This window comes from Pseudorasbora parva, chromosome 18 (genome assembly GCF_024679245.1).
Source record: "Pseudorasbora parva isolate DD20220531a chromosome 18, ASM2467924v1, whole genome shotgun sequence".
Taxonomy (NCBI): domain Eukaryota; kingdom Metazoa; phylum Chordata; class Actinopteri; order Cypriniformes; family Gobionidae; genus Pseudorasbora; species Pseudorasbora parva.
Genome location: NC_090189.1, coordinates 11,524,238 through 11,552,189, shown reverse-complemented (window position 1 = coordinate 11,552,189; position 27,952 = coordinate 11,524,238). Strand labels below are relative to the sequence as shown.

At 38.9% G+C, this 27,952-nt stretch overlaps 1 protein-coding gene across 1 annotated transcript; it reads left to right on the top strand.

Annotated features, from left to right (window-relative positions):
* On the top strand, positions 1-27,511 carry LOC137047115 (uncharacterized). The gene is made up of 3 exons (XM_067424677.1): positions 1-630; positions 16,495-18,447; positions 27,398-27,511. Exons 1-3 carry the CDS (start codon positions 1-3, stop codon positions 27,509-27,511), a joined length of 2,697 nt encoding a protein of 898 aa, XP_067280778.1.
* The last annotated feature ends 441 nt before the right edge of the window (positions 27,512-27,952 follow it).

The window sequence follows — 27,952 nt, the reverse complement described above, 5'->3', positions numbered from 1 at the left end:
ATGGTGGGCCAGGCCCGTGCCAAGGCACCGGACCAGGACCCTGGCGTAGCTGGGACGGGCCTGGGAGCATGGGCGGACCCGGACCGTGAGGCGTGGGCGGACCCGGTCCGTGAGGCGTGGGCGGACCCGGACCGTGAGGCGTGGGCGGACCCGGACCGTGAGGCGTGGGCGGACCCGGACCGTGAGGCATGGACAGGCTTGGTCCCGGACCGTGAGGCGTGGACAGGCTTGGACCCTCGGGCGTGGACAGGCTTGGACCCTCGGGCGTGGACAGGCTTGGACCCTCGGGCGTGGACGGACATGGCGGTAGAGACAGTTCAAGGGGCCATGGCGGTTCAGGCAGTTCAAGGGGCCATGGCGGTAGAGGCAGTTCAAGGGGCCATGGCGGTAGAGGCAGTTCAAGGGGCCATGGCGGTAGAGGCAGTTCAAGGGGCCATGGCGGTAGAGGCAGTTCAATGGGCCATGGCGGTAGAGGCAGTTCAAGGGGCCATGGCGGTAGAGGCAGTTCAATGGGCCATGGCGGTAGAGGCAGTTCAAGGGGCCATGGCGGTAGAGGCAGTTCAAGGGGCCATTGCGGTAGAGGCAGTTCAAGGGGCCATTGCGGTTCAGGCAGTTCAAGGGGCCATGGCGGTAGAGGCAGTTCAAGGGCGGACCCTGAATTGTTTCTTTTAATTTATTTTGTGTTCAGTTATTCATACAAAAAAAAAATATTTTGGGGCGTCATGAACATTTTGTGAAAAATATCAAAACTGCTGGTGGTGGCTGGCAATTTAAAAGAAAGAGTTTAACTGGACATTTTGAACATTCAGAGAACATTACTTAACATTACTTAAGAGAACTTAACAGGGACCTATATATATAGCCAATCCGATCACACATAAATGCATAAAAATAGTACGAGTGTGCAATGTCATGGAATGTATACGCCAAAACTCATTTTGGCGTGCATATGATACGATGTTTTTTGTGTGCATATGATACGCACTTTATGGCGTATATATGACACGCGCTTGGGTAGGTTTAAGGTAGTGGGGTGGGGGGTTTGTATGTATAATACGCCATAAAATGCGTATCATATGCACGCCAAAATCAGTTTTGGCGTATACATTCCACGACATTGCACACTCATACTATTTATACGCATTTTTCGTGAGATCGCCCTGATATAGCATAAATTTAAATAACATTGTTGTTATTTGGGTCGTTGATGAAGTCAAGATGAACATATGTAGGGATTTTTGTTCAAATCTGCCCATGATAAATTTTTGTCTGTTCAAATTCAGTCAAATAGAACATTTAATTTTGGTTAAAGATACAGCTCATAGGTTTTGAACAGACCACGAGTCTCTGATTGTGTGGTTGCAGATTCACATAAGTCTCATATAAATGAAATGAATCCCACATTTAATTTATTTTTCAATAACTCCACTTAAAAAAAAAATTCAAATAGTTTTGCACCAAAATAACATGACCATTTTCCAAAGGTTTCTTTACAACTGAACAGGCTTATTTTTTGCTGTATTCCTTTAAAAGTAAATGTCCACTAGTATTATTGACTGATCTTTCTGCATGTGAAATGACTAGCAACACCCATTACATACAATATACCACTGTTTGCTCACAATAGCACACAATATACAGAGTCCTTTGCACGAGAGAGAGAGAGAGAGAGAGAGAGAGAGAGAGAGAGAGAGAGAGAGAGAGAGAGAGAGAGAGAGAGAGAGAGACCTCAGTCATATCTGCTTTTAATATTGGGATTCTTGGATGAAAAAGTCACATATTTTCATTAAAGTATCCACTTTCACTTAACTAAGACTTAATGTTATTACCCCATCTGCCTTTCTGAACAACCTCTTACAGATGCTGACACAAAGACCTGATCCCATTCATCCTGAAGCTATTTTCCTGTCTCGCATTAATGTGTAAAAATAGCAACCACCAAAAACAAATGAGTCTAACATTAAAAAGCTTGCCGGGCTATTGAAATCATGTCGGTTGATGTAAAAGAGGTTGGATTAATATGTTCCAGTGAGGCAGGCAGGAGGTAGATATTTAAAGAGAGAGTAATCAGTGAAAATATATCCAGTCACCCGGAGAACACAGGGTCTCCAATGAAGAAGTCATGCTAGCTTGTTGCCTAAAATATACACAAATACATTGCTAGCACCTTTCAGTCAAAACACACCCCGTTTCTCTGATTCACGGGGCTCAGGGACTTATTTTAATCAGCGGTAGCCATTATCTCTTCTTTCTCGGTAATTATGTTTGTATCAAAATTGTGTGGCAATCAGAGCATGTTGTATAAACTCAAGCCCTTGCCTGAGAAAAAGCACACCCCTGTACCGCATCAAGATTTAAAGCGAATATCAACTCAACTGCTGTCGGTTTTCTACACAAAGCTTAAGAAAAATTGGAATATAGCGTAAATAGCTTGATTGGTTCTCATCCACTTTAATTATATCAAAAACAACGGCCAATTACTAAAAATTCACCTTTTGTGTTCCACATGAAGGGCTGAACGTGAATTTTCGGGTGAGCAGCTATAGACCTGTTTTGTGTTTGCAAACAGCGATGAGGTTTTCTGTGGGCGGAGCCTGCCTGATGGCAGAACATTAAAGTTCTGCAGCAGCAATCTGAGGAAGCCACGGAATTGATTTTTTTATTTGTTTTTTAATTTTAATTTAATATCTCACAATTATGACTTTTTTCTTGCAAATCCGAGTTTATTTCAACATTCTTAGAAACATCTCTGAGATCCGTTATTTGTTTTTTCCTAAGAAATGTTAGTTTATATCCCGCAAATCAGACTTTTTTTTTCCTCAGAATGTTCAACTATTTCAACTAATTATTTTCAATAATTGCAAGTTATAAAGTCTAAACTGGGAGATATAAACATGCCAATGCAAGAAAAAGTCAATAATTGTGAGATAAAAAAAAGTTATAGGCTATGATTAAAAGTTATCTATATAAAATGTTATAATTTAAATATTATTTAATGCTGCTGCTACACTGTGAAAAAATATTTAGAAAAAGTTACCTGGTTGCCTTAAAATTTTGAGTTCATGGAAATTAAAATTTTGAGTTAATTCAATTAACATTTTTTGAGATTCGACAACCTTTATTAAAATATTATTGAACGATTTTGTAAGCATATTGGGTAACTGTGTGTGTGTTATTTGTGATGACGCAGCCAAATAGTGCTATTTTCATGATTTGTCCATTTTTTTTTATGTGGTTCAGATACAATAATATTTTGAGTTTCTATTTATTAAACAAATTTCCTTCATTGTATCAACTCAGATTTTTAATTTCAATAAACTCAATTTTAAGGCAACCAGGTTACTTACTTTTTTAAGTTAAACCAACAAAAACCAACCTTTTTTTTTTACAGTGTATGTACCACATACACTGTAAAAAATATGTTCAATAAGTAATGACAACATATGTTTTTACATTGTTTTAACTCATCATAATAAGATAAGATATGCTAAACTTTTTTATAAGTTATACAACATGTAACTCATTTTTAAAGCCAGTTTAACATAATCGAAGTTGAAATAACTTAAACATTGAAGTCGATTGTACTTAAAAATGTCAGGCTGTGACTTTTTTTTTTTTTTTTTTTTTTTTTACAACGTATCACATTAAAGACTAATCATTGCAGGTTTCATCAGTCCAGTCTGTGACTTGCATCATAAGCATTTAGATTCAAAGGGTGTCTTCAACGACGGAATTGTCTGCTCCAAATTGGTCTATACCTTTAAAAATTAAACTTCAAATTTTGCATAAGAAGCATATTTTCTTTCCCCATGCAGTCAATTCTGCCAAGTCTTTGAACCTGTCCCCTTTTTAGCCATTTTTAATTGGTGTATGCTTAATTACTCTGCCATCAGGATATGCCAAAAGCAATCATTCTTAACATTCTATACAGCTGTATGCATATGTATGCAGCATTATGCGAAGCTGCAGAGCTAAACGTGACAGTTCATAACAGCAGCCAGCTGAGCGAACCAGCGTGGAGGTGCAGTGCTAACCGTGCTGAATACCCTCCGGGCTGGCTGGGCCATTTTGCCTGGTATTGATTTATTTTCCAGTCCATTCAGAGCCAAATGCAACTAGAAAGGCTGCATAACAGCACGACTCCTGCTTGTGGCAGTGATGGATGCTTAGGAAAACAACGAGTTTCATAGAAGCATTTTTTTCTCAAACTGGGAAAATATACACCAGGATCTGTAGCATCTTTTCCAGTCCATGAAATATCAAGCCAATTTCGCTCCTTAAAATATAATAAATAAAAAGTAAAACTTGAGTCTAGCCTATAAAATCACTGTATTTTTTACAATCTAGACATAAATGCATGCACCACACCGACTACTCTTAAACGCCTTTACAAATAAACAAAAAATAAAAAATAAACTGGGAATGTACCATGGTACAGAGATGGTACTAGCACAGTAAAAAAAAAAATGTTGACATTAATATTCATGGTAGTCCAACAAAACAGCAAGACCATTAAACATCAGAAAATGAACGTATCGCTATTTTCCATCTTATTAGGACCAAAATTACAATTTCATGATTTTTTTATTTTAATTTTAATGTTTGTATCTCCCAGGATCCGCTGGCGGTATAAAATCATTGCAAAAAATAATGCTTGTTTGGCAATGTGTGTTACAAAATTTTAGCCAAAGTTTAGATAGAAAAATGTACAAATGAAATTAATCCAATTTCAAGATAAATGTATTAAATGAACACTCCACTTTTTTGGAAATAGGCTCATTTTTCAAGTCCCTTAGAGTTAAACAGTTGAGTTTTACCGTTTTTGAATCCATTCAGCCGATCTCTGTATCTGGCGGTAGCACTTTTAGCATAGCTTAGCATACACCATTGAATCGGACTAGATCACTGGCATCACGCTAAAAAAAAAAAAAAGTCAGAGACTTTCAATATTTTTCCTATTTAAAACTTGACTCTACTATAGTTACACTGTGTAGTAAGACCAACAAAAAATTAAAAGTTGCAATTTTTTAGGCCGATATGACTAGGAACTATTTTCTCATCCCTGCGTAATAATTACAGATTTACTGCCGTAAAAGTGCATTCTCTGCAACCACAAACTTAGTACCGGTCACATTGGAAGTTACCAATCTGAGGACTACTTTCAGGCACTGCGTAATATCATTGCGTAGCTGCACCCATGATACGGCAGCAAAGCTCCATGATTATTACGCCGGAATGAGAAAATAGTTCCTATCTATATCGGTCTAAAAATTGCAACTTTTAATTTTCCGCTGGTCTTAGTACACGATGTAACTACAGAAGAGTCAAGTTTTAAATAGGAAAAATATTATCTTTGAAAAAAAAGTATTTGGTCATTTCTGAGCGTGATGCTAATGGTCTCATCTGATTCAATGGTGTATGCTAAGAAATGTTAAAAGGTGCTACCGCCAGATACAGAGATCGGCTGAATGGATTCAAAAACAGTAAAACTAAACTGTTTAAACTGTGAACTGTGTAAACTGTTTACTTCTAAGGGACTTGGAAAACAACCGTTTTTTAAAACAACTAAAAACTACAGGTGGCCATTTTGTTTTTAAATGCTGCCCTTGAGCTAAACAAAGAATCTATGAACAAAGTCGCCAGATCTAAATATTCACAACAAACACCATTCAATAATAAACCAATAAATGAGACCTACTGACTGGATAAACCCGGCCTGATCTGCCAGCGATCGATTTCTGTTGGTCACGCTTTTGTGGTCTGATTGGCTGAAGGACTATCCGATTGCGTACCGAGTCGTTTGAACTATGACCGTTTATCATGCCTCTTGGGCAGTAGAAAATACACAGCAGACTCCCCAGACCAATGTTCAACCTTAAAAGATTGAGCTTGGTCTGGTGATAGCCAGACAAGAGACCTACACTTTTCCTGCCTCTCCCCACAGGCTACAGCATCTTAAATGTCTGTAACCCCTCAGGATACATAGCTTATTTTAGGGTTAAAGATTAAGAACACCATGCTTGAATACTGAATTGGTGAATGCCGTCTTTAGGGTGGTGCACCTGGTGCGACCCCACTGGGCCCACACTTTGAGGGGATCTTGTGACGAATGGACCACCCCCTATGCTTGGGATGGCCCTGTTGTTTGTTAATATAATGATGATGATAATAAAAACAATGAAAGAAGGAAAAATAGGTAACACTTTATTTTGATGGTTTAATCCCCTTTAGACATTATATTGACTATAAAAAATGTTTCACCTACATGTCAACTAACTCTAATTAGAGTATAAGTAGAATATTAGTAGACTTTCAGTTTAAAGGGAATTATTATATAGGGGTGGGAATCACAGGTTAATACAATGATATATGACTCACAATACCGATAATATCACCATTCAGTCATTCTGCGATAAACTTTTTACTATTTAAAAATGTAAATGTCATAGTTAATGCTCAATTGCTGTCATATATCACTTTTTAGAGGACATGATATTGAACGGCAGCTGCATAATGGGGAGTAATCCAGAGTTTTAAGTGCCCTGAGATTATAGCTTTATAAGCACATGGGCTTCATGGGGTTTGTTTTGGTTTCTTTGACCACATCGGTGATCCTATAATTTGGTTGCTTCCTAACAGAGCTTCCCCACAGCTGGCAGTTTTATTTTTTGTTAAATATGATGATGATGATGATTAATTTCCCTCCAGTGTCTGGGCTATACAGAGGATTACACATCTGCTCAAGACCGCAAGTCAATCCCCAGGGCCCTAATCTCAAAAAAACATGAGTCAAATTTAAAGCTTTATACACTCAGGCCTTTCAGCTTATTGTCCACAATATTTTAATCAAGAAATGTAAGATATGTAAAATATCTCAATCCATGAGTATTCAAGGCAATGTCTCTAACACATTAGCATTGACTAATTAGCCTACTAAATATAGTGGGGTCTGAGACATCAAATTGTTATAATATAGCTTGTAATTTCATAATTAAGTAAGTAAAATATAAAAGCAGAAATATTTACTTTTTTCTATTTTACAATGTGACCTTCAGAAACACATTTCTTATCAAATTCATGATGCACTGACAATTGCATCATTGAACAATTGCAGCAAGTGTTCATGTACAAGCTCAGCTGAACAGCAAGATCTCTGCTAAATTCAGTTTCTTGTTTTGAAATTTAAATGTAATGAAAAAGACAAAAGGAGAAACGCTACAAATTAAATAATAATTAGACGCTTGTGCATAATAATTAAAGCAATTAAAGACCTGTAGGTTTGAATTAAATGGTGACTAAGTAATGGGTTGTGTGTTGCGTGTTGAGGACTTCAGCTGCAGCATCTGTCTGGATTTAGCTGGCATTAGTACAAAGCTAAAGGAACTGCTTGTTCGATGTGACCTTAACTGCACTATTAAATACATGTTCAGGGTTTCCAGGTCTGTGCCAACCTCAATGACATGCCAACATCTGCAATACTGCTGTTTTTCTTTTCCCAAAACAAGTTGCACACTCAAGACAACGTGCAGTTCTTAACTCTTTCCCCACCAGCGGTTTAAAAAAAAAAAATTGTCAGCCACCACCAGGATTTTGAGCATGCAATATATCAAAATAAAGAGCTGACTCTCTTCTTTTAAGCAAAAAAAACCTGTTTTATTATAGCTTCTTGCATTCCTTTTTCATCAACACTTGAATATGGGTAAGTTTCGTAAAAAACAACAAAATTTTGAACAAAAAGTTAAGAAAAATCCCATTTTTGTGAAAGACTGTATCCAGATCAGATTCAGAACGATTATCAAACACAGATGGAGTAGATCGATCCCATCAACACTCCTAATGCTTGCACAGTCCTGTAGATTTCATTCAGTAACATTACATAGTTTTGATTCATATGCTGTTTAATGTTGATGATCACGTTATTTTACATATACATCTGCTTACGATTGCTTGTTTTACTGCGTCTTCCTCGCGTGTGTTTTGATCAGGAGATTCAGTACTCATTCAGAAGATGTGTAATAGTGCCCCGTATAGCGTCTGACAGTGAAAACAAGGAAACACGGAAAATTCAGTTTTTGGCCGGGAAGCGTTTTCTCACAAATAACAGAAAATTCTGTGTTTGGCAGGAAAAGAGTTAAGTACAATATGGTTTACAAACAAGATGGGCTTAAATGGCAACAAAGCTCACCATTTTTTGTCACTTAAAGTATAAAGCTACACTAAATTGCCAAAAATATTGGGACACCCCTCCAAATCATTGAATTCAGGTCTTCCAATCACTTCCATGGTCACAGGTGTATAACATCAAGCACCTAGGCATACAGACGCTTCTACAAACATTTGTGAAAGAATTGGTTGCTCTCAGGAGCTCAGTGAATTCAAGCAGGGTGCCGTGATAGGTTGCCACCTGTGCAATAACTCCATTCGTGAACTTTTCTCTCTACTAAATATTCCACAGTCAACTGTTAGTGGTATTATAACAAAGTGGAAGCAATTGGGAACAACAGCAAATAAGCCACGAAAGTGCAAGGCCACGTAAAATCACAGAGCGGGGTCAGCACATGCTGAGGCACACAGTGTGCAGAAGCCGCCAACTTTCTGCAGATTCAATAGCTACAGACCTCTAAACTTTGTGTGGCCTTCAGATTAGCTCAAGAACACTGCGTAGAGAGCTTCATGGAATGGGTTTCCATGGCCAAGCAGCTGCATCCAAGCATTACATCACCTATATATCCTCAAATCTGGCCCACAAGATCCACTTTCCTGCATAGTTTAGATCTAACCCTAACCAAACACACCTGAACATGCTAATCAATGTATTCAGGTTCATTAGAAAATCTAAACTATGAAGCGCATTGGCCCTCCAGGGCAAGATTTGAGGAACCCTGACCTAGAGCAATGCAAAGCGCCGGATGCAGTGGTGTAAAGCACTATGCCACTGGACTCTAGAGCAGTGGAGACATGTTCTCTGGAGTGACGAATCATTCTTCTATGTCAGGCAGTCCAATGGACAAATCTAAGTATCGCAGTTGCCAGGAGAATGGTACTTATTGCATTGTGCAGAGTGTAAAGTTTGGTGGTGGAGGGGTTGGACTTGGCCTCTTAGTTCTAGTGAAAGGAACTACTGATGCTTCAGCATACTAAGACATTTTGGACAATTTCATTTTGAAATTCATTTTCTCATTTTCTCCTTCTTGTGCCAACATTTTGGCAATATAGTGTATATATCCAAAACAAGTTAGCATTTTAGTACTTCCGGTTCCATCATCCTGAAATTAATGTTTTTGTTTTTGTTTTTTATGGGTTTCTGGTTAAATGCTTGAAATAAGGTTTATGGTTAACATAATGCCAAGATATTTTCATTTTTTATTTAATGGCACAAAAAATTTAGCTTTTACTTGTCTTTTTACTTAATTGCTAACACTAAATGGGATCTACAGAGGTTGTTGGGGACATTAAATATCATCAACTCATCTATTCACAAGTTGCTTTCACAGCCTCATTGTATTTATAATTGCACTCTTGCAAGCTATTCTAACTTTCAGGGAAAATGATTTTAAACAAAAACTGAAAGAGTTGCTGGAGGCTTAATGGTGCTGTCAAAGTCTCAAAGTTCAAAGTCTTTGCCGATTGTATTTAGGCTTCAAAATTCATAAGTTGTGATTTGTGAAGATTATAATAATGAATGAAACATGTAAGAATCCTAAACTTTTGTTGGTCACAGAGTTTATTTTCTGCAATAATCCAAAAGCTAATTAAAAAAATCTGGTTGGACTTCTGGTGAGGCCACCAGGGTTAATGATGTCTTATAAAAATACATCATCACTGCACCACTCTTTATAAATCAACAGAGCCCGCCCACTTTTTCACCACTGTCGATTCCATAAGTATTTTTTTCCATTAATTTCTCTTTTTTAAAATAGGGATTTCAAAAAAAGTATTTGTTAAAGTGCTATAAGCCATGACCCCAGCTTACAAGCTACGAGTTGAATCACAGCATTATAAACTTCTTTAAAAATCATTCAGAAATACAAATTTACAAGACTTAGTTTTAGTGATAGAAAGAACTACAATATCATGAAGCATTGCGAACAGCATAATCAAATTAAAAACATTGTAGAAATATAATTCACAAAGGTGATTAATTCCATGATTGGTGGAATTTTCTGTAAAGTATAATGGGTAATGTAGTTTTTCCACAACAAATTCCACTGTTTAACATGATTATTTAAAAAGTTTTAAATAATGTGGACTAACATCTTCAATGGAAGCAAATACCACCAATCAACAACCTCGTAGCTCAAAGTAAGGCTGTCTTTAAAGGTTTATAATTCATCATTAAAAATCCATTTCCCTATGGAGAAAATGATCCGGAAACCTACTGTTGCACTCAATATTATCGGACACTTGTGCTCAGAGAATAAATGAATCATGGCTGACTGCAAAGAGCATATTTATTCAATGCCACTGGTAAGCACCGCTTTTGTGCTTAGTCCAAGATGGCTGCCATGCTGCTGCATTTACTGAATGCACCTTTAATGTTTTAGAATAAAGAGTTATGACGACACTAGATTATATTACTTCTGTCATGACTGAATTTGAACCATGTTATTCAGCATTAGCTAAAGAGGTAGTTTTTAGTGACCTTAGAGTATTGCGTAACGGGGCACTCTTGCGTCCGTCATGCTTTCATTGAGATGATCTGTAGTGGTTTGATTACAGTTCAGATCAGTAGGAGGATTGAGCTGGAAGCCGGTGAGTCTGGCTCTTGTTTTGACAAGGATTAAAGGCTAACGTTTACATGGGCTGGAATAATAAAAAAAAAGAACCTGCGGGGTGGGGGTGCGGGGAGAATAAATGCATTCGATAAAGATTAAAAAGATTACTCGAGCATAAAACCTGTAAATTAGCCTGTACTGTCTTTTCCAGCCGGTGCTGCCGACCTCACGGCTGCGCTCAGAATGCTGCACATTCACATGAAGTGTTTATTTGCTTCCTCTTGCTTGCCGAGAACTATTACATCATGATGAAATCCTTTTTAAGGAATGGCTGAAAATCTGCCATTTTAATTAACCAATGGCAGACAACACTCTGAAACACCTTGTATAAATGCCAGGATGCTTCACACTGGCTTTTGCAACAAGTGAGCATGTTTTCGTGCCCATTTGAGCGGTTTCGTGACAAAGGAAGTTCACAGTGGTTTAAATACCACATGGTCGAAAATTTCAAATACATACCATGCATTAGAGGATTAAAGCATGGTAAAACTGTATTTGTTTGGCCACTAATATACACATATTAACACAAAATACACAGCTGTTTTTTGTTTTTGTTTTTTTTATTCTATAGTAAAATGTTACATGTGTTATCTATGTATAGACCCAAGTTTCCACCTTTACCTTTGTACAATGCATTTTTACAAAACAAAGCAATGTTGAACAAATAGATGCTGTTAATTATGGAAATTAATGCGCACTGCATAATCCAGAGCCATTTCATTTACTCAGAAGATCGGCAAAAAATTACTGTTACTTGTGGCCCAATCTGAGCCCTTCAATATTGTACTAATATCCTGTACTAACACCGATGTTAAGAGTAAAGGTGCATTCACACACTGACACCTATTAAATCACTGGAGGTCACAGAGTCCTGGTGCTTTTGGCTGCAGTATCCAACAGTATCACTGCTAATTTGCATAAAGTTAAACTGTGTACACCTTGTCACCATGCCAACATTTTTGGAAACTCATTGAAAGTCGGCTGTTGCACATCGCTGTCTGTACAAACACTCCTCAGATGCATTCTTGCACTATACAATACTAGTAATAAAAGCAAGTTAATCACATGAAGTCAAAGCAATGTCTAAACTAAATTTAGCCTGCGGTTCAGTAGCTGTCATCATGATACACTCTACATACATGTTGTACCCAAGTTTGTAGGCTATCTTTGGTTGCAAGACCGTGGCAATGGCCGACTTTGAACCTCTCACTGTATGATGTAGGAACAGCGTTTAGGAGACACGACCACAGAAATCGCCACGATTGGTCATCTCACATGTAGCTGCAAAGTTACTTATAGCTAGTGGAATGTCTGAAATATTTGACCGTATCATACACCCGGCGCAATGACTCGGCATTTCTGCTTTTTCCGGTCATGAGTATGAGGTAAAGCAGCTCTGTTTATCATATTAGATACATTTAAGTGTGTTTAAAATGATGTTAGGGTTAAATATTTTCTTATTTCTTCTTGTCCTTGGACCTTTGGACATATTCTTTTGTGGAATCGATCATACATGCAAGGATGCGTGAATGTTATGATCCCCTGTAAAGGATATTGTTTCTGTGCGCAAGTAATTGTTGTAAAAGGAGATCTGAAGAACATTCAAAATAAAAATTAAAAATAAGTAACAAAAAAAAAAAAGATGTTATGACGATGTGCGTTCGGCTCAGCGGCTGCTGTGACACTTGTTCACACTGCTAAGATTAAAGCGCTTCTACCAAATAAAAGCGGAAACCGAGGGTAACGCAGATATGACGCAATTGACAGGTGACCCCCTCAGACGTCCCGGCTCCTTGGTTAAAATAGCCATTTTCTCACAATTAACAAATAGTTGGAAACATTTGGGATATTTTAAGAACTCGAACAAAATATATACCTGAGAGAGTAGAGCCAATCTGGGTCAATCATTTTGGGGTCAGTAATAGCACCTATATCTCTAACAGTTTATGAAAGCCTATCTGAGTGCAGGTGGAAAACCCCAGCAAACATGGTTTTGATTGAGTTGAAAGTAAGGACCAAAAAGATAATAAAGTAAGGACCACACTGAATGCTAAAAGAGCGCGGGAAAGCGTCCTGCACTGGTCAGCAAAGCCCTGAGCGTTCATTTCCAGTCCAAGCACGTTTAAAGCCCTTCTGATCAAGTCCAGTTTCAGCACTCCACGGTAAACCTGCAGGTGCTCAAAGGTCCGTTCGCATGCATGTATTCATGTGACGCTGCGCTGATTTATGCAGCCCTTGCAGGAGGTTCATTGTTCAAATCGTTGTGAGCAGGCAGCTGCCTGGTCAGATAAGACATTAGAGATGAGAACTCGGCCGAGGACAACACGGCCACTTTTCTGACTAATGCATGAATTCATCACTTCTCATTGCACCGATGTATTCAAAGCAAGACCTGAGAAGGATCTGCAATGCTTTTTATTCCCAGGGAACAAAAATGAGTAATGTTCTTAGGATTTGCCCATGCCTTCACATGCTCTGTCGACCAGTAACGTCATCATACTCATGTGGTTTGATACAGCAGCTGGTTAAACGGCTGAGTCAGCTGAGGACCTCTAAATAAACGGCAAGAGAAAAAGGCGATTGGGACATTTCGGCATGCGCGTAGTAGAATACGTCCTCCCCTGTCCCCCGCACTTTTCTCGGGCAAGTGTGTTCACGTAGAGGCCATTGTGAATAAATCTAGATTTAAATTCAAAGAGACAAGATATTATGCATAGTCTGTCATTGTATTCTTATCCAAAAACAGGGCAATCTGAATATTATAGAGCGCTAACAGTCTTGTGTTATATGTTTCATTCATACTCGAAGTTGGAGGGCGCTCTCTCTCACAGAAAGTCGGATTCGGATTGAAATTCGACAACCTTTATTAAAATATTATTAAAATATTTTGTAAGCATATTGGGTAATTTTGTGTGTTTTATTTCTGATTACGCAGTGAAACATCCCAAATTGTGATATTTTCATGATTTATCAAATTTTTTATGTGGTTCAGATGCAATAATATTTTGAGTTTCTATTTATTAAACAAATGTCCATCATTGTATCAACTCAATTTTTTTATTTCAATAAACTCAAAATTTTAAGGCAACCAGGTTACTTACTTTTTTAAGTTAAACCAACAAAAACCAACAATAATTTTTTACAGTGTAAGGTATTTGACAATAAAGTATACGAATAAGGCCGTGCTAATCAACATTTTTTTATATGTTTTTAAAATAAGTCTTTCACAACAAGCAGTACAACAGTTTTCAACACGGATAAAAATCTTAAATGTTTATTAAGCAGCAAATCAGCATATCAAAATGAATTCTGAAGGATCACATTACACTAGAGACAGGAGTAATGATGCGGATATTATTCATTATTAAATGCAGTTTACAATATATTCACATAGAAACCAGCTATTATAATCTGTATCACTATTCCACAATATTACTGTTTTTGCTGCATTTTTTTTATTAAATAAAAGCAGCCTTGGTGAGCAGAAGACTTTCAAAAACTGTAATGTTTCCAAACTTTTGGTACTGTACATTTTCTGCCTTACATTCTGTGATAATTGTCTTACGTTGTATAACATCCATACGTTTTTAATACACAAGTGTTTGTAGTACATAAGCCAATCATAAAATTAGGATATTAGTGTTTGATTTCTTACCCAATTAAAAGCATGAGATGAGGAAAAAATTATAATAATCTGTCAAGACAAAAGTGTTATTACACCTGGCATTTCTGTCCCCCTCACTTCTGAAATGCTACGGCCCTGCATTTCGGTCAGAATTGTGATATTAAATAACTGGAAAACAGAGATAGAAGCACTTCAGCCAAAAAGACCTCATCTATTTCAATGATGTTTCATTTTATTTAATCTTTTGCATTATTTAACGTCCTTCATTAAATATACAGTAAAACGCACAGCCATTAAACTCATTCCAAAATGAATGAAAACTAAATATTCTGTCCTTTTTGATATAATTATGGTCTAATAGGAATGACTTGACTTTGTGTGAATAATTTACAACTGATCACAAATGAATGGGACTTCAAGTCAGTGTTGAAAAGTGAATTCAGATTATCCTACTTTATTGTCCGACATAAATGCAATAAATAATCAATCAATTAAACTATATTAAATAAAAATAATAACTACATTATTATTCATTGAACTAAGTTAAACAACAACTTATTGTAAATAATTTATGTAAATAAAGAAATAACTTAAAGATAACAATAATGATGATGATGATGATGATAACACCAAAAAGTAAAACATGATCTTACTATAAATAAAACACACAAAATGAGAGAACTTAATAAATAAATAAATAAATAAATAAATAAATAAATAAATAAATAAATAAATAAATAAATAAATAAATAAATAAAATAAAAAACGTGGTTAATGATACTGGTTTATAAATACTGTAATGGTTATGTTATGGTTTATTTATTTTCAGTTGGTCGACAGTATTTGAAGGCGGGGTGAGACGGGGTTCTCCAGACAAAACACTTTCAAACATCACAAACTCGCAGCTAAAAAAACTTTTTCAGAACAAAAACAAATCAATGTGTAGATGATAACTGCACGCAAGCGAAGAAACAAGACGACAGAGCGAAAGCCGATATTTGAGATTCATGTCGGCACTGACTCTGGTAGTTTGTCACTTGGGTGTTCCAGTTCACGTTTTCCCTTTGGGATGGATGGGATGAGTCATTTTCTATTGTATTTATAGCCCTGCTGTTTGACTTGCTCAGCAAGGTATTCGCTCAGCTTTGCTGAGTTGGTTACAAATGTAAGTCCGATAACAAATGGGATTTTGTGAATTTAAGTAAATCACCATCCTCCCACTTTTTTTTAAGCCTAAACAACATCTGGCAAAAAGCTGTGTATATCCTTCTTATAAGACTATTTAAGAAAATTCCACTCAATGATTTCCAATATAGTGAGCTGGCTACCAATAACAAAGGCTATTGAGTAACTAAAGCAGTCCAGTTCAGTCGACTTAATTATTTGACCCCAAGCTACCAAACTGAATGCAAATGACTCAGAAGACTCAGAAATAGAAACACTGTGGTTTCTATCCTTCTGTTAGTTGTACTCTGCCATCAGTGTTTAATGATGGATAGCTGCCTTCTTTGCAGTGAATCTTATACAAAATCATAAGACTCACATGAGGAAAGTAATCATTTCTACAATATGGCAATATCATAATTTGTATCAAAAGAATTTATACAAGGTGAAATTGTAAAACTTTATATGATAGTGTAAAAATGTGTCAGATGACAACTAAGGATTTTTTATGGCGAGATTTGAAAAATTCAAATCAGATGGCAAAACGGTTAGTACGAAATGGCGAAATCGTAAACATTTGTACGTGATGGTGAAATCAATTCCTTCAAGATGGGCAATAATGTAATAACTTGTACAAAATGGCAAGATGGAAATCATTCATATGCAAAATCAAAATCTTATTTTGTATATGAGATGGGGAAAAAAGGGTTGTAATTTTTGTGATGATGAGATCTAATGAATTTGTACAAGAGAGTGAGATCGTAAAAAAAATCATATGATCTGAGAAATGTATGAAATGGTGAATTTGTAAACATTAGCAAGAGATGGCGAGATGGCGAAATCCAACAAATTGATGAAAAAATTGATGAAACACGTGATTTCAGCAGTTTGACTGTTTGACGCGATTCGAACTGCTGTAATCACGCGACATTGGTGACCCGAATCATTGATCGATTCACTGACTTTATAGCGAATCCCTTTGGGTTCACAAAGCAGCTACTTGGCAAGAAGCGGAGTGGCCGGCTTACCTGCTCCAAAGTTGAGATCGATCGTCACCTCAGAGACACCTTCTGTGACAGATCCAGGGAACAAGATCTGGGGCACTGCCAGCACCTGATTGATCCACCTGCACCAACTCTGGACTTTGACGGAAAGGAGCCCAGCTGGAAGGAGATCCAGGAGGTGATCAAAACGGCCAGAGCAAGTTCAGCTCCAGGACCTAGTGGGGTACCTTACAAGGTTTATAAGAACTGCCCGAAGCTACTCCACAGACTCTGGAAGATACTGAAGGTCATATGGAGGAGGGGAAAGGTTGCTCAGCAGTGGTGGTTTTCAGAAGGGGTGTGGATTCCAAAGGAGGAAGAGTCAAAGACCATCGACCAGTTCAGAAACATCTCACTGCTCAGTGTTGAGGGCAAGATATTCTTCAGCATTGTTGCTAGGCGGCTGACCGACTACCTCCTGAGGAACTCGTACATCGATACCTCGGTCCAGAAAGGAGGGATCCCAAAGGTGCCGGGGTGTCTGGAGCACACAGGCGTGGTCACACAGCTGATCAGGGAAGCCCGGGAGAATAAGGGAGACTTGGTGGTGCTGTGGTTGGACCTTACAAACGCCTATGGGTCCATACCCCACAAACTGGTTGAGGAGGCCTTGGGCCGGCACCACATCCCAGACAAGTTTAGAGACCTCGTTCTGGACTACTATGGCAGTTTCAGTCTCAGAGTCTCTGCAGGATCTACAACATCAGACTGGCACAGGCTTGAGAAGGGAATTATCACTGGATGTACAATTTCAGTGATATTATTTGCACTTGCCATGAATATGCTGGTAAAGTCTGCAGAGGTCCAGTGCAGAGGTCCCCTCACCAAGTCGGGTATTCGCCAGCCGCCCATTAGGGCTTTTATGGATGACCTGATGGTGACGACACCACACGAACCAGGGGGCAGGTGGATCTTGAAGGGCTTGGAAGAGATGACATCCTGGGCGCGCATGTGCTTCAAGCCAGCAAAGTCTAGAGCTCTAGTGTTGAAGAAAGGAAAGGTTTCCAACAAGTTCAGCTTTACACTCGGCAAGACCCAGATACCATCAATCACTGATAAACCAGTGAAGAGCTTGGGAAAGGTGTTCGACTGTAGCCTGAAGGACACGGCAGCCATCCATGCACCCAACATTGAACTGGAGGGCTGGCTGGCTGCAGTAGACAAGTCAGGCCTACCTGGCAAGTTCAAGGCCTGGATTTACCAACATGGCATCCTCCCACGGATTCTCTGGCCCCTCCTGATTTATGAGGTTCCAATCTCCACCATCGAGGGCTTTGAGAGGAGAGTCAGCAGGTTTCTACGGAAGTGGCTGGGCCTACCTCGAAGCCTGAGCAGCATTGCTTTGTATGGCCAGAACAATAAGTTGAAGCTCCCCATCAGCGGCCTGAGTGAGGAGTTTAAGGTGGGCCGGGCCAGGGAGGTGCTGCAATACAGAGAGTCACTAGACCCGATGGTCTTCCAGGCTGGGATCGAGGTGAGGACAGGGCGGAAGTGGAGGGCAGTAGCGGCGGTGGATGAGGCTGAGTCACGGCTACGGCACAGGTCATTGATAGGAGCAGTGACTCATGGAAGAGCTGGGCTGGGTAGTGGCACAACACCTCGCTACAATAAGGCACAGGGGAAGGACAGGAGAGCACTGGTGCAGCAAGAGGTGCGGGTAGCAGTAGAGGAGGAGCGGGCCAGCAGGATGGTTGGAATGCGGCAGCAGGGAGCCTGGACAAGATGGGAGAATGCAGTGGACCGTAAAGTCACATGGGTGGAGCTGTGGAAAGAGACCTCTGAGATGAGTAGCATGTCAAGCAGATCGTTCTCCTTGAACTTACCGTACCCTGGGAGGACCGTATGTGCACTAAACCGCATGTGTTCGGGCTCTTAGTTAAACAGTGTGCATATTTGGACAAATATAGATTTGGCTGCCGAGTGATAGACAGCGCGGATCGTCACGGCAACCCAGCGCGCGTCGCTCTGTGCTTCAGATGCGCGGTCGAGACTATGAAGCCTCAAACCCCTTCGCTTTTACCCCGATCTAGAATTACACATCTCTGTCGCATCGCATGTTGGGTGGTTCACGTTCTCTTATCACGTCGGCGCGTTGTTCATCTTGCCAAACAGCGTGCATATTTGGACAAATATAGTTTTATCACGTTTGCAAAATATTTCGTCATGCAGAATAACATTTATTTTCATTTCTCACTGAATTATGCTGGTTTTAAGAGCTGAATGATTTGCGATCTCTGCTGCACGCCTCTCATAGCTCTCTCATTCGCTGTACTCATCCCTCATTTAATCTCACTGTGGTAAACAATGCCAACGTGAACCAAGAACATGTCTCAGAACCGCTGTGCTGCTGTTGGTATCTTAATGCACCTACTGACACTCCCCTATTTATGCAAACCATTCCCTCTTTCCACACAATACCATCCCACCTTTTCACAGTCGACCATTCCCCTTTTAACAAGCCTTTTCAAATCGAAGGTGTGAAAAAACACAGCTGCATCAGGGGGGTTTCATGACCCTTTAATGACATCAATTTCATTTTTGGGTGAACTAACCCTTTAATACAGAGATAAGACCTACATCTTCATTTTACACCAAAAAGAACTTCAATAGCTCTCAAATCTCATTTGCTGGTGCATATATTCATACTTTTCATGCTTTTCTTAACATGCACGACATGTGGGTGAGTAAATGATAATAAAAATGTAACTGTTTCTATTTCAATGCTCTCAACACAATACAGACGTCACGTCTAATTTGAGTGCTGCACTGAAAAAAATATGGTGGATTTTCCATTCACTATCATGGCAGCTAATTGTATTGGTCAACACAAAGCTTGTGCACGTCATTTTCAGGAAAAACACCATTTCAACTTTGAAAGAGAGTGAATGAACTAAGAGATCCCACCAAACATTGACAGCAAATTGAATCTTGTACAGAGAGGATGACACATTCCACCACAAAACCAAACCTCTGTTTAAATGGGTCATTCTTGTTTTCATCTTTTGATGCATGTTATATTCATTGAACATAATTGTATGGATTGAAACTTTTTTTGACAGACTAAACTTTTCACTTCAGTCAGACTTGGTGCCATTATTACATCATCAAACCTCTTGCATCACCAACTCCTGTCTTGCCGCTATATACAAGTGTTTGTACTGAAACCATAGCGAACCAAATCATATACGGAGACTTGAAAATTAAAGACACTTTTGCACAAGCAAGTTCCCCTTAAAGTGTCATCCAGCTATGAACAAAATGAAGTTGCTTTGCTCTGGAGGACACGTTTGAAGGAATTCACAAACATCAACACTAAAAATCTTTTTCACACACCGAGGCTCGCTCCTCTTTATAATGGTTACAGACGTAATATGCATTTTTTGACAGTCTGGCCTTTCTGTGGTAAATTTAGAGACATGTCAGTGTGTGGTGTGGAGTTTCAGCAGAGCCGTGTTACGGATTAACCTCAGAGAGACGCATTAAAAAATGATAGTATGGGGTTTGGCAAAAACGTCAGCATTATATAATCGGGGGGGGGGGAGGGAGGGAGAGAGAGAGAGAGAGAGAGAGAGAGAGAGAGAGAGAGAGAGAGAGAGAGAGAGAGAGAGAGAGAGAGAGAGAGAGAGAGACTGAGAATGAGAGGAACAAGTGGATGCCCAGCAGCTGGAAACTTCACCTCTCTCCAACCACCTCCTAACATCAAAGGATTCACTTTATTACTTCAGCTTTGATTAAATCTGAGTGTTTTTCAAAATTCCACAAGAATAATTTAAACATGAGTGTATTAATTAACAAGAGAAGTCAGTGGATTTTATTTGAGAAATCAAAATTATGTTCTACAGTATGTTCAGTGCAAGTTTAGCCTAATCAAGAGCGTTTGTTGAGTAAAATGTTAAATAATTTTTAAAAAATCTGCAAAAAAAATTAAGAATTATGCCTATAATATACCTTTAACTTTTCAATGGTCATGCCTTAACTGCAATGTTTTTAGCATTGCATTAGTATTGCATCCTTCTCGTGGGCATTTCATAATTTTGTTACTTTTTAGTTCAATCTCTTTTTTGGCTCATTTTATCTGTAAAAACCCATACCTAATAATTATGCATTGTCTAGATATTTTAGATATGCTAATAATTATATACCATTGACATGCATTATACGAATGGCAGACTGCAATGGTTGGAGTTAAAATTCTTCATTTGTGTCTCACTGAAGATTAGCCTGGATGCCAGCCGAACTTAGCCCCGCCCACAACATTTGAGCTCGGGCGGTTCGGTCTGGACTTGATCCATAGAGGAGTAATTATGTTGAACAGAAACTGTTCGGACCAATGAAATCATCAGGGTGGGCTTTAGACGATGACGGACAGATGATCAACAGTAACGTAATCATCCACGTCATCAAAGGGGCTTGCCTTGGATTTAATTTGTTCAAAGGAGAGCGTGTTTGTACCTTCAAAATTTCTCTCTGAAATAATGATTGTGTTGGTAAGTAACTGTGCATCCTTAAATTATTTTCTTTTTTTACAACACCGGCAAAGATAGTTTATTCCAGCGTGCGTGCAGACAGAGTTGCCAAGTTTTTATAACAAAACCCGCCAACTACTAGCCCTAAACACTAGCTTCTAGGGGGATTCTCCTGAAAAAAGGGCATTTGGGGGGTAAAATGTGTTATTTTGGCATGGTTGCCTGCTAAAATTCGCATTCTTGGGTCTAAAATGTCACAAAACTGAGGTCGCTTCAACCATTCGACATGGAAAACAACCCGCAGGGAAAAAAAATACAGCCTTGGCAACACAGTGCAGTTGAGTTCTGTTGACATTTGACAATTAACGTTGTACGTCACTCCGTTGCTCTGATTGGTTGTAGGTCTATCCAATTGAGGTCTTTTCTGGTTCGGTTGAAACGCCCCATAATCACAGCCCAATGGAGCAGTTTCAGACTCATATTCTGACTAGAATTCAGTATGACCAAGTCAGGCTACCTGAAGATACAAAGTCACCTATATATCTTGGATAACCTGGGGGTAAGCAGATCAAAACATCAATCACTATCCCTTTAAAGCCGCACTTGGCTATTTTTTCTTTTGGGGTCCCCCTACAGTTTGGAAAAAATAATGTCCTCAACTACTGTCGTAAGCTCTGTAATCCTACAACAGGGGATGCCATCGCGCGTGCATTTGTTGACATGACAACCCTGATAGCCATGAACTAGTGATGCGTGGGTCCTCTCATAACCCGCGGACCCTGTATGTCTATTTAATGGTCGCGGGTGCGCGGCGGGTTGTAAAAATATATACAGTGATGCGGTGCGGGCCAAATAACTTCATAAAAGTGGCGCCACGGGTTGGTGCAGCGCTAACAGTTAACCTGAACACTGCAGGAGGAGTTTGAGTTCTTCTGGCGGCGCGTGTGAAATGTCTTCATCCCAGGTAACGTTACAGTCAGTGGCATATGTTTCAGCATGTCATATGAATATCATTTCATGGGTTTTATTTTTTAATACAATAATCACGATGCTCACGTTTACAAGCCAGCGTCATTATAGTGGTCTATTGGTTACCGTTTTACAGAATCTATATGATACTTCAGTTCAATGTTTGAGTGGTAGCTCACCGTAACAAGCATGACAGCATCGGTCGGGCACGCCTCCTTCAGCTCACGCCGACGAGCAAACGCTGGTCCAATGTTGATCCTCGTCCTGCCCTTAATCCCATCACTTTTTCGTTTCCTCTTATTGCTTTCCTCCAACAAAACCTTTTCTTTCTTATGTGTCTGTGCTGCTTCGGACATGACTATATTATCCGACGAACAAAGTTGGGCTCGCATGTCCGAATGTAAGGAAGTGTGGGTGTTGGTGGAAGTGACGTATATGCCGTAAAGCAGTCAAATTTTGTAGTTCTTTTTGTTCTCGAGTAACTACCCGAAACCCGAAGTTTAAAAGTACGATTAAAAACGATACAGACCCCATCAGGCTATGGCAGATGTGTCATTCAACCTATTGTAAGTCGATTTATCATCACAAGAGTCTTAAAAAATATATTACGAAGGTTGAAAAGTTACCTAGTGCTGCTTTAAGGTGAAGAATTAAGTGTGAAGCCATCAGGGACACTTTATATAACCCTTTACCATCAGGGGTGGTAAGTACTCAAGTAAAAATACTTTGATACTTTACTTAAGTATTTTTTTCGGGGATCTGTACTTTACTTGAGTATATTTTATTTGCATCTACTTTTACTCTTACTCCACTACAATATTAAAGGCAAAGTGTACTTTTTACTCCAATACATTTCCCCATGCCCGCTCCAAGTATTAAGTATTTATTACACTTGATTTCCAAACCGGTCTGGTCGGTCATGGATGATCCAGTCGGGTATAGACTTAGAAAAGCTGACAAGTCAGGTTTGCCACACTAACGTTAGCTCAGTGTTTCCCCAACTTTTTTATTTTGCGGCACACTATTTACTATGAAAACATCGGTAACATTTTACAATACAGGTGCACTATTATAATTCATGCCTAACTAATGCACAGATAACCATGAGTTAATGTATTACTAATGAAGAACTAAACCATTTATTAATGATTACTGCATCAGCAACTAATGAACATTCTATATGATTAATAGATTAAGTAATATATGAATTGCTATTAATTAAATGACATCATTAATTCCCTAATAACATATTACATTAACTAATAATGTAAATTCATGCATTCAAAGCCATGCATTCCAACTCTCAGTTGTCTGTTTAATTCATCATTAATCATAACAATTGGCAAAATTATATGATAACTTTTTTGTTGAGGCACATGACTATTAACTAATTGTTACGTAATATGTCATTGTGGTTATGGCTTTTGAATTAATTTTGAATTAGTTAATAGTATCTTGCTCCTCATCTGTTTTATGGAGCTAATGTTATGGAACATGTCTATTTTAAGTTTAACCCCTATACTGCGTTAAGGTGCTTCATTGTTTCCTATTAATTGCAAATCTAACAAATTCTTATTTGCAGTATCTAATCTTAACATTTGTTCAATTAAAGCATTGCATATCAGTCCCAAAAGATTGTATCTGCTTATTGATATTTACAGTTAATTTGAATATTTACTTTTTACTTTCGGTACTTGAGTACCTTTTAAATCTGATACTTTTGTACTTTTACTCAAGTGATGTTTGAATGGAGGACTTTCTACTTTTACTGGAGTATTTTTTTATTTAGGTATATATACTTTCACTCGAGTATAACTTTTGAGTACTTTTACCACCTCTGTTTACCATCAGGAAGGCTTTATAGACAGATAGGTTAAAGGACCAGTACCACAGTGAAGGACTCTTGAAGGACCAGCACCACATCCTCTTGTGCCACTGTTTGAAGAATTCATCTTCCAGAATCTGGGCAGTAGGTTTTGGGAGTTCATTTTTAGTCCATCTCTGCAAAACGGACTTCAGGATAGGAGATGGACTAAAAATGAACTGTTTTACGTGTCTAAAGCCTATAATAAACTCCATGATTTATCTTAAAGGGTGGCTTGTTATGCTGTGTTACAATGCTAGGTTTTGAGCGCCACTCGGACTATGAGATAACAGATGCATGACATGAGGGTCTTTTTTTTTTTTTTCAATTTAAATAAAATAATAGTTTTTCCAGAACCAGGATTCAAAGCCTATTGAAACAGAGAGAACTGATGTTTTTTTTTTTTTTACTCTAACCCAGATTTGCTTATTAAAAAAACAAAAAAAAGGTGAGTCCTATTTTCCTTCTTTATGGTAATCAACATAAAGTGCTTTTAATTGGGCTAAATTTGCAGCCAGAATATTCCTTTATTATAAGTTTTAGGCATTATGGTAAATAATACATCAGTTATATTGAAAGAAGAACTGTTATACACAAAATGTTATTTCTAAAGAAAAACTGTTTGCCAAAATTTAGGCCAATTTTTCTCCTCCTGTCTCTCACTCTCTCAATCCCTCATGGAACCCCATGGTAGGGAACATATGATCACTCCGTAGGGTGCGTTAATACAAAGCCTTGTATGTGTAAAAATAAAGTAAAAGGAAGGTGTGAAATCCCATGATTCTCAGGGTTTTGCAGCCTGTTATTTTATTTTAATCAAATCTGGGTTGTTGCGCTTATGATTCAGAGGTTATTTGTGGAAATGTACTTATACAGTATATGAAAATGTAATTTCTTTTATACTGTAAGTATTACAAAGGTACATAAATAATCCCAGTACATTGTGGTTAGGTACATGTTGTTTTATTATAGTGTATGTAAAGGCACATACATCATTTTGTGTTTTCCCCCATGTTTTCTATTTTCACATCCTCCCTCTTGATTCGAAAGTGCTGTTCTAAAGAGATTTTCAGCTCCATGAGCCACTTCCTGTGGCAGAGAACATTACAAAGACAATCTCACTGGAGCAGATTCATATAATGGCACAATTTCACCTAACCATTTTTAATGTTATCATAAAGACTGAAATTAAAGTATTATAAATATACACATACAACTAATAATGCTGTCAAATGCATCCAAAATAAAAGTGTGTTTACATTATATACGTGTGGTACTGTGTATAGTGTGTGTGTGTGTGTGTGTGTGTGTGTGTGTATGTATGTATGTATATATATATAGTAACTCTTTATTTTGATAGTCCACTTTAGACATTCTACTAGCTATAAATAACTTTGCAAATACATGTCAAATAACTGTCATTAGAGTATTTGTAGACTGTCTGATTAATATTTACTAAAACTTTATTTTGTCGGTCCCCCAACAGACATTCTACTGACTATAAAGTAAATTGGCATCTACAATTCAACTTATTCTACTAACCCGAACCCTAACACCTAACCGTAACCTACCAGTCTACTGACAGTCTACTAATACTCTAATGAGAGCAGAGGTGTAAAGTAACGAATTACAAATACTCTCGTTACTGTAGTTGAGTAGTTTTTCTCAGGAATTGTACCTTTTTAAGTAGGCCTAGTTTAAAAACAGTGTACTTTTACTTTTACTTGAGTACATTTTAAGCGCTGTATCGGTACTTTTACTGCGCTATTTTCCCAAAATCTGCTGTTGCTACATTATGTTTAGTTCTTTTTCCTGTCAACGTGATTGGCTAAGACCATATAGACTGTAAAATCAGTCCTGTGTCTCCATGCTGCTGACATCGCGACTGATAAACTAAAAGTCCATTTCTCTACTGAAAAGCAGAGAAGGGGAAGGTGACCTTCCCTGGTATGACATCTGTGGTGTGGCAAGCAATGTGGCGAGGGACCGCGAGAGCGCCTGGTGACGAGCAGTAATGAGTACCAGCTGCGTGACACACCGGTCTCGTCTCGCGGCCAAGGGACGGGAGCATAAAAGTAGGAGCCAAGGCAGCGGAAGACGAGAGAGGACCAGGCCTGGACTTTATGTTATGTTTTGTTTACGTTTATTTGCAGGCAGTCGTCTGTGAGGGGCTACTTTACCGCGGTAAACTCAGTTTACACCGAAATTGTCAAAATTTCTAGCCACTTGGGGGCAATATTCAAGCTAGGGGAACTCATATTCATGTTGAAAAACCTCATAAAATTAAAATGTCATGTCATGGGACCTTTAAAAGTGCACTATGCAACTTTTCTGTCCGCTAGAGTTCGCCTATTCAAAACAAAGGCGTAGTTTGATGACGCCAAGTTTGAGCTCAGGATCTTGGGACATGTGGTCTTCACCTCACAGCCGGTGGAAAATAATCGAGATAGGACTCATGGCAGAAATCATGTTCATGGATGCTGTTATTAACGTTACTGTAGTATGAAGCAGAGCAAGGCCGAGTGTTGTGGAGCTGAGCAAGGCCACTTTTGTTAATGAGATGAACAACACACGCCAAAGCGCTTTACATTTTTGCTTCACATTCACCCATTCATACACCGACGGCGGTGTCAGCCATGTAAGGCGTCATCCAGCTCGTCGGGAGCAGCTGGGGTTAGGCATCTTCCTCATGGACACCTCGACACTTGGTCAGGTGGAACCGGGGAGTGAACCACCAACCTTCTGGTTTGTAGCCAACCTACATGAGCCACTGAGCCACTGCCGCGCAGTGGTTCTTGAAGTACTGACTCCAGCTGCAGTCCACTCTTTGTGATTTTTTAAAAATTATTTTAAATATATCATTCTGTTTGTAATGAATGAATATTGTATACAAGTTCCACTTTTTGAAGGGAATTAGTGAAATAAATAATAAATAATTATATTCTAGTTATATAGAATATAGTATAAAAAGTATATTTATTTCACAAATTCCATTAGTGAACTCATTGATGCACATGGGGAGCAAAGGCTGGCCCATGTGGTCCGATCAAACAGACAAGCTGCTGTAGCTCAGATTGCTCAAGAAGTCATGTCAGAAGTTAGTGTCAGAATACACAGTGCATCTCAGTTTGTTGCATATGGGGTTTCATAGACGTAGACCAGTCATGCTGACCCCTGTCCACCGCCTAAAATGCACGTGAGCATCAGAACTGGACCACGAAGCAATGGAAGAAGGTGGCCTGGTCTGATTAATAATGTTTTCTTTTACATCACATGGATGACCAGGCAAGTTGCTAACCTGGGGCACTATGGGAAAAAGGCAAGCTGGCGGAAGCAGTGTGATGCTTTGGGCAATGTTCTGCTGGGAAACCTTGGTTCCTGTCATCCATGTAGATGTTACTTGGACACGTATCATCTACCTAAGCATTGTTGCAGACCATGTACACCCATTCATGAACATGGTATTTCCTGGTGTATGTGGCCTCTTTCAGCAGGATAATGTGCCCTGCGACAAAGCAAAACTGGTTCAGGAATGGTTTGAGGAGAACAAGAACGAGTTTGATGTAGTTGAGATCTCCAAATTCCCCAGATCTCAATCCAATTGAGGATCTGTGGGATTTGCTGAACAAACAAGTCCGATCCATGGAGGCCCCACCTCACAACTTACAGGCCTTAAAGGACCTGCTGCTAACATCTTGATGCCAGATACCACAGTACACCTTCAGGGGACTAGTGGAGTCCATGCCTTAATGGGTCAGAGCAGCAAAAGGGGGACCAACACATGAGAGAGAGAGAGAGAGAGAGAGAGAGAGAGAGAGAGAGAGAGAGAGAGAGAGAGAGAGAGAGAGAGAGAGAGAGAGAGAATGGGTTGGTATGTGTGTGTGTTTGACAGAAAACATTGCACATAATGTGCTTCAGGGCGTTCAGAGCTGTAAAGAGTTTGCGTTTCAGACATTGGGGGTGTGATAAGTTAAAACTGTTCTTTCTTTCCATCCATTTTCTTCCCCCCTTACACACAACTTATACACCTCCACACAAATATTTAT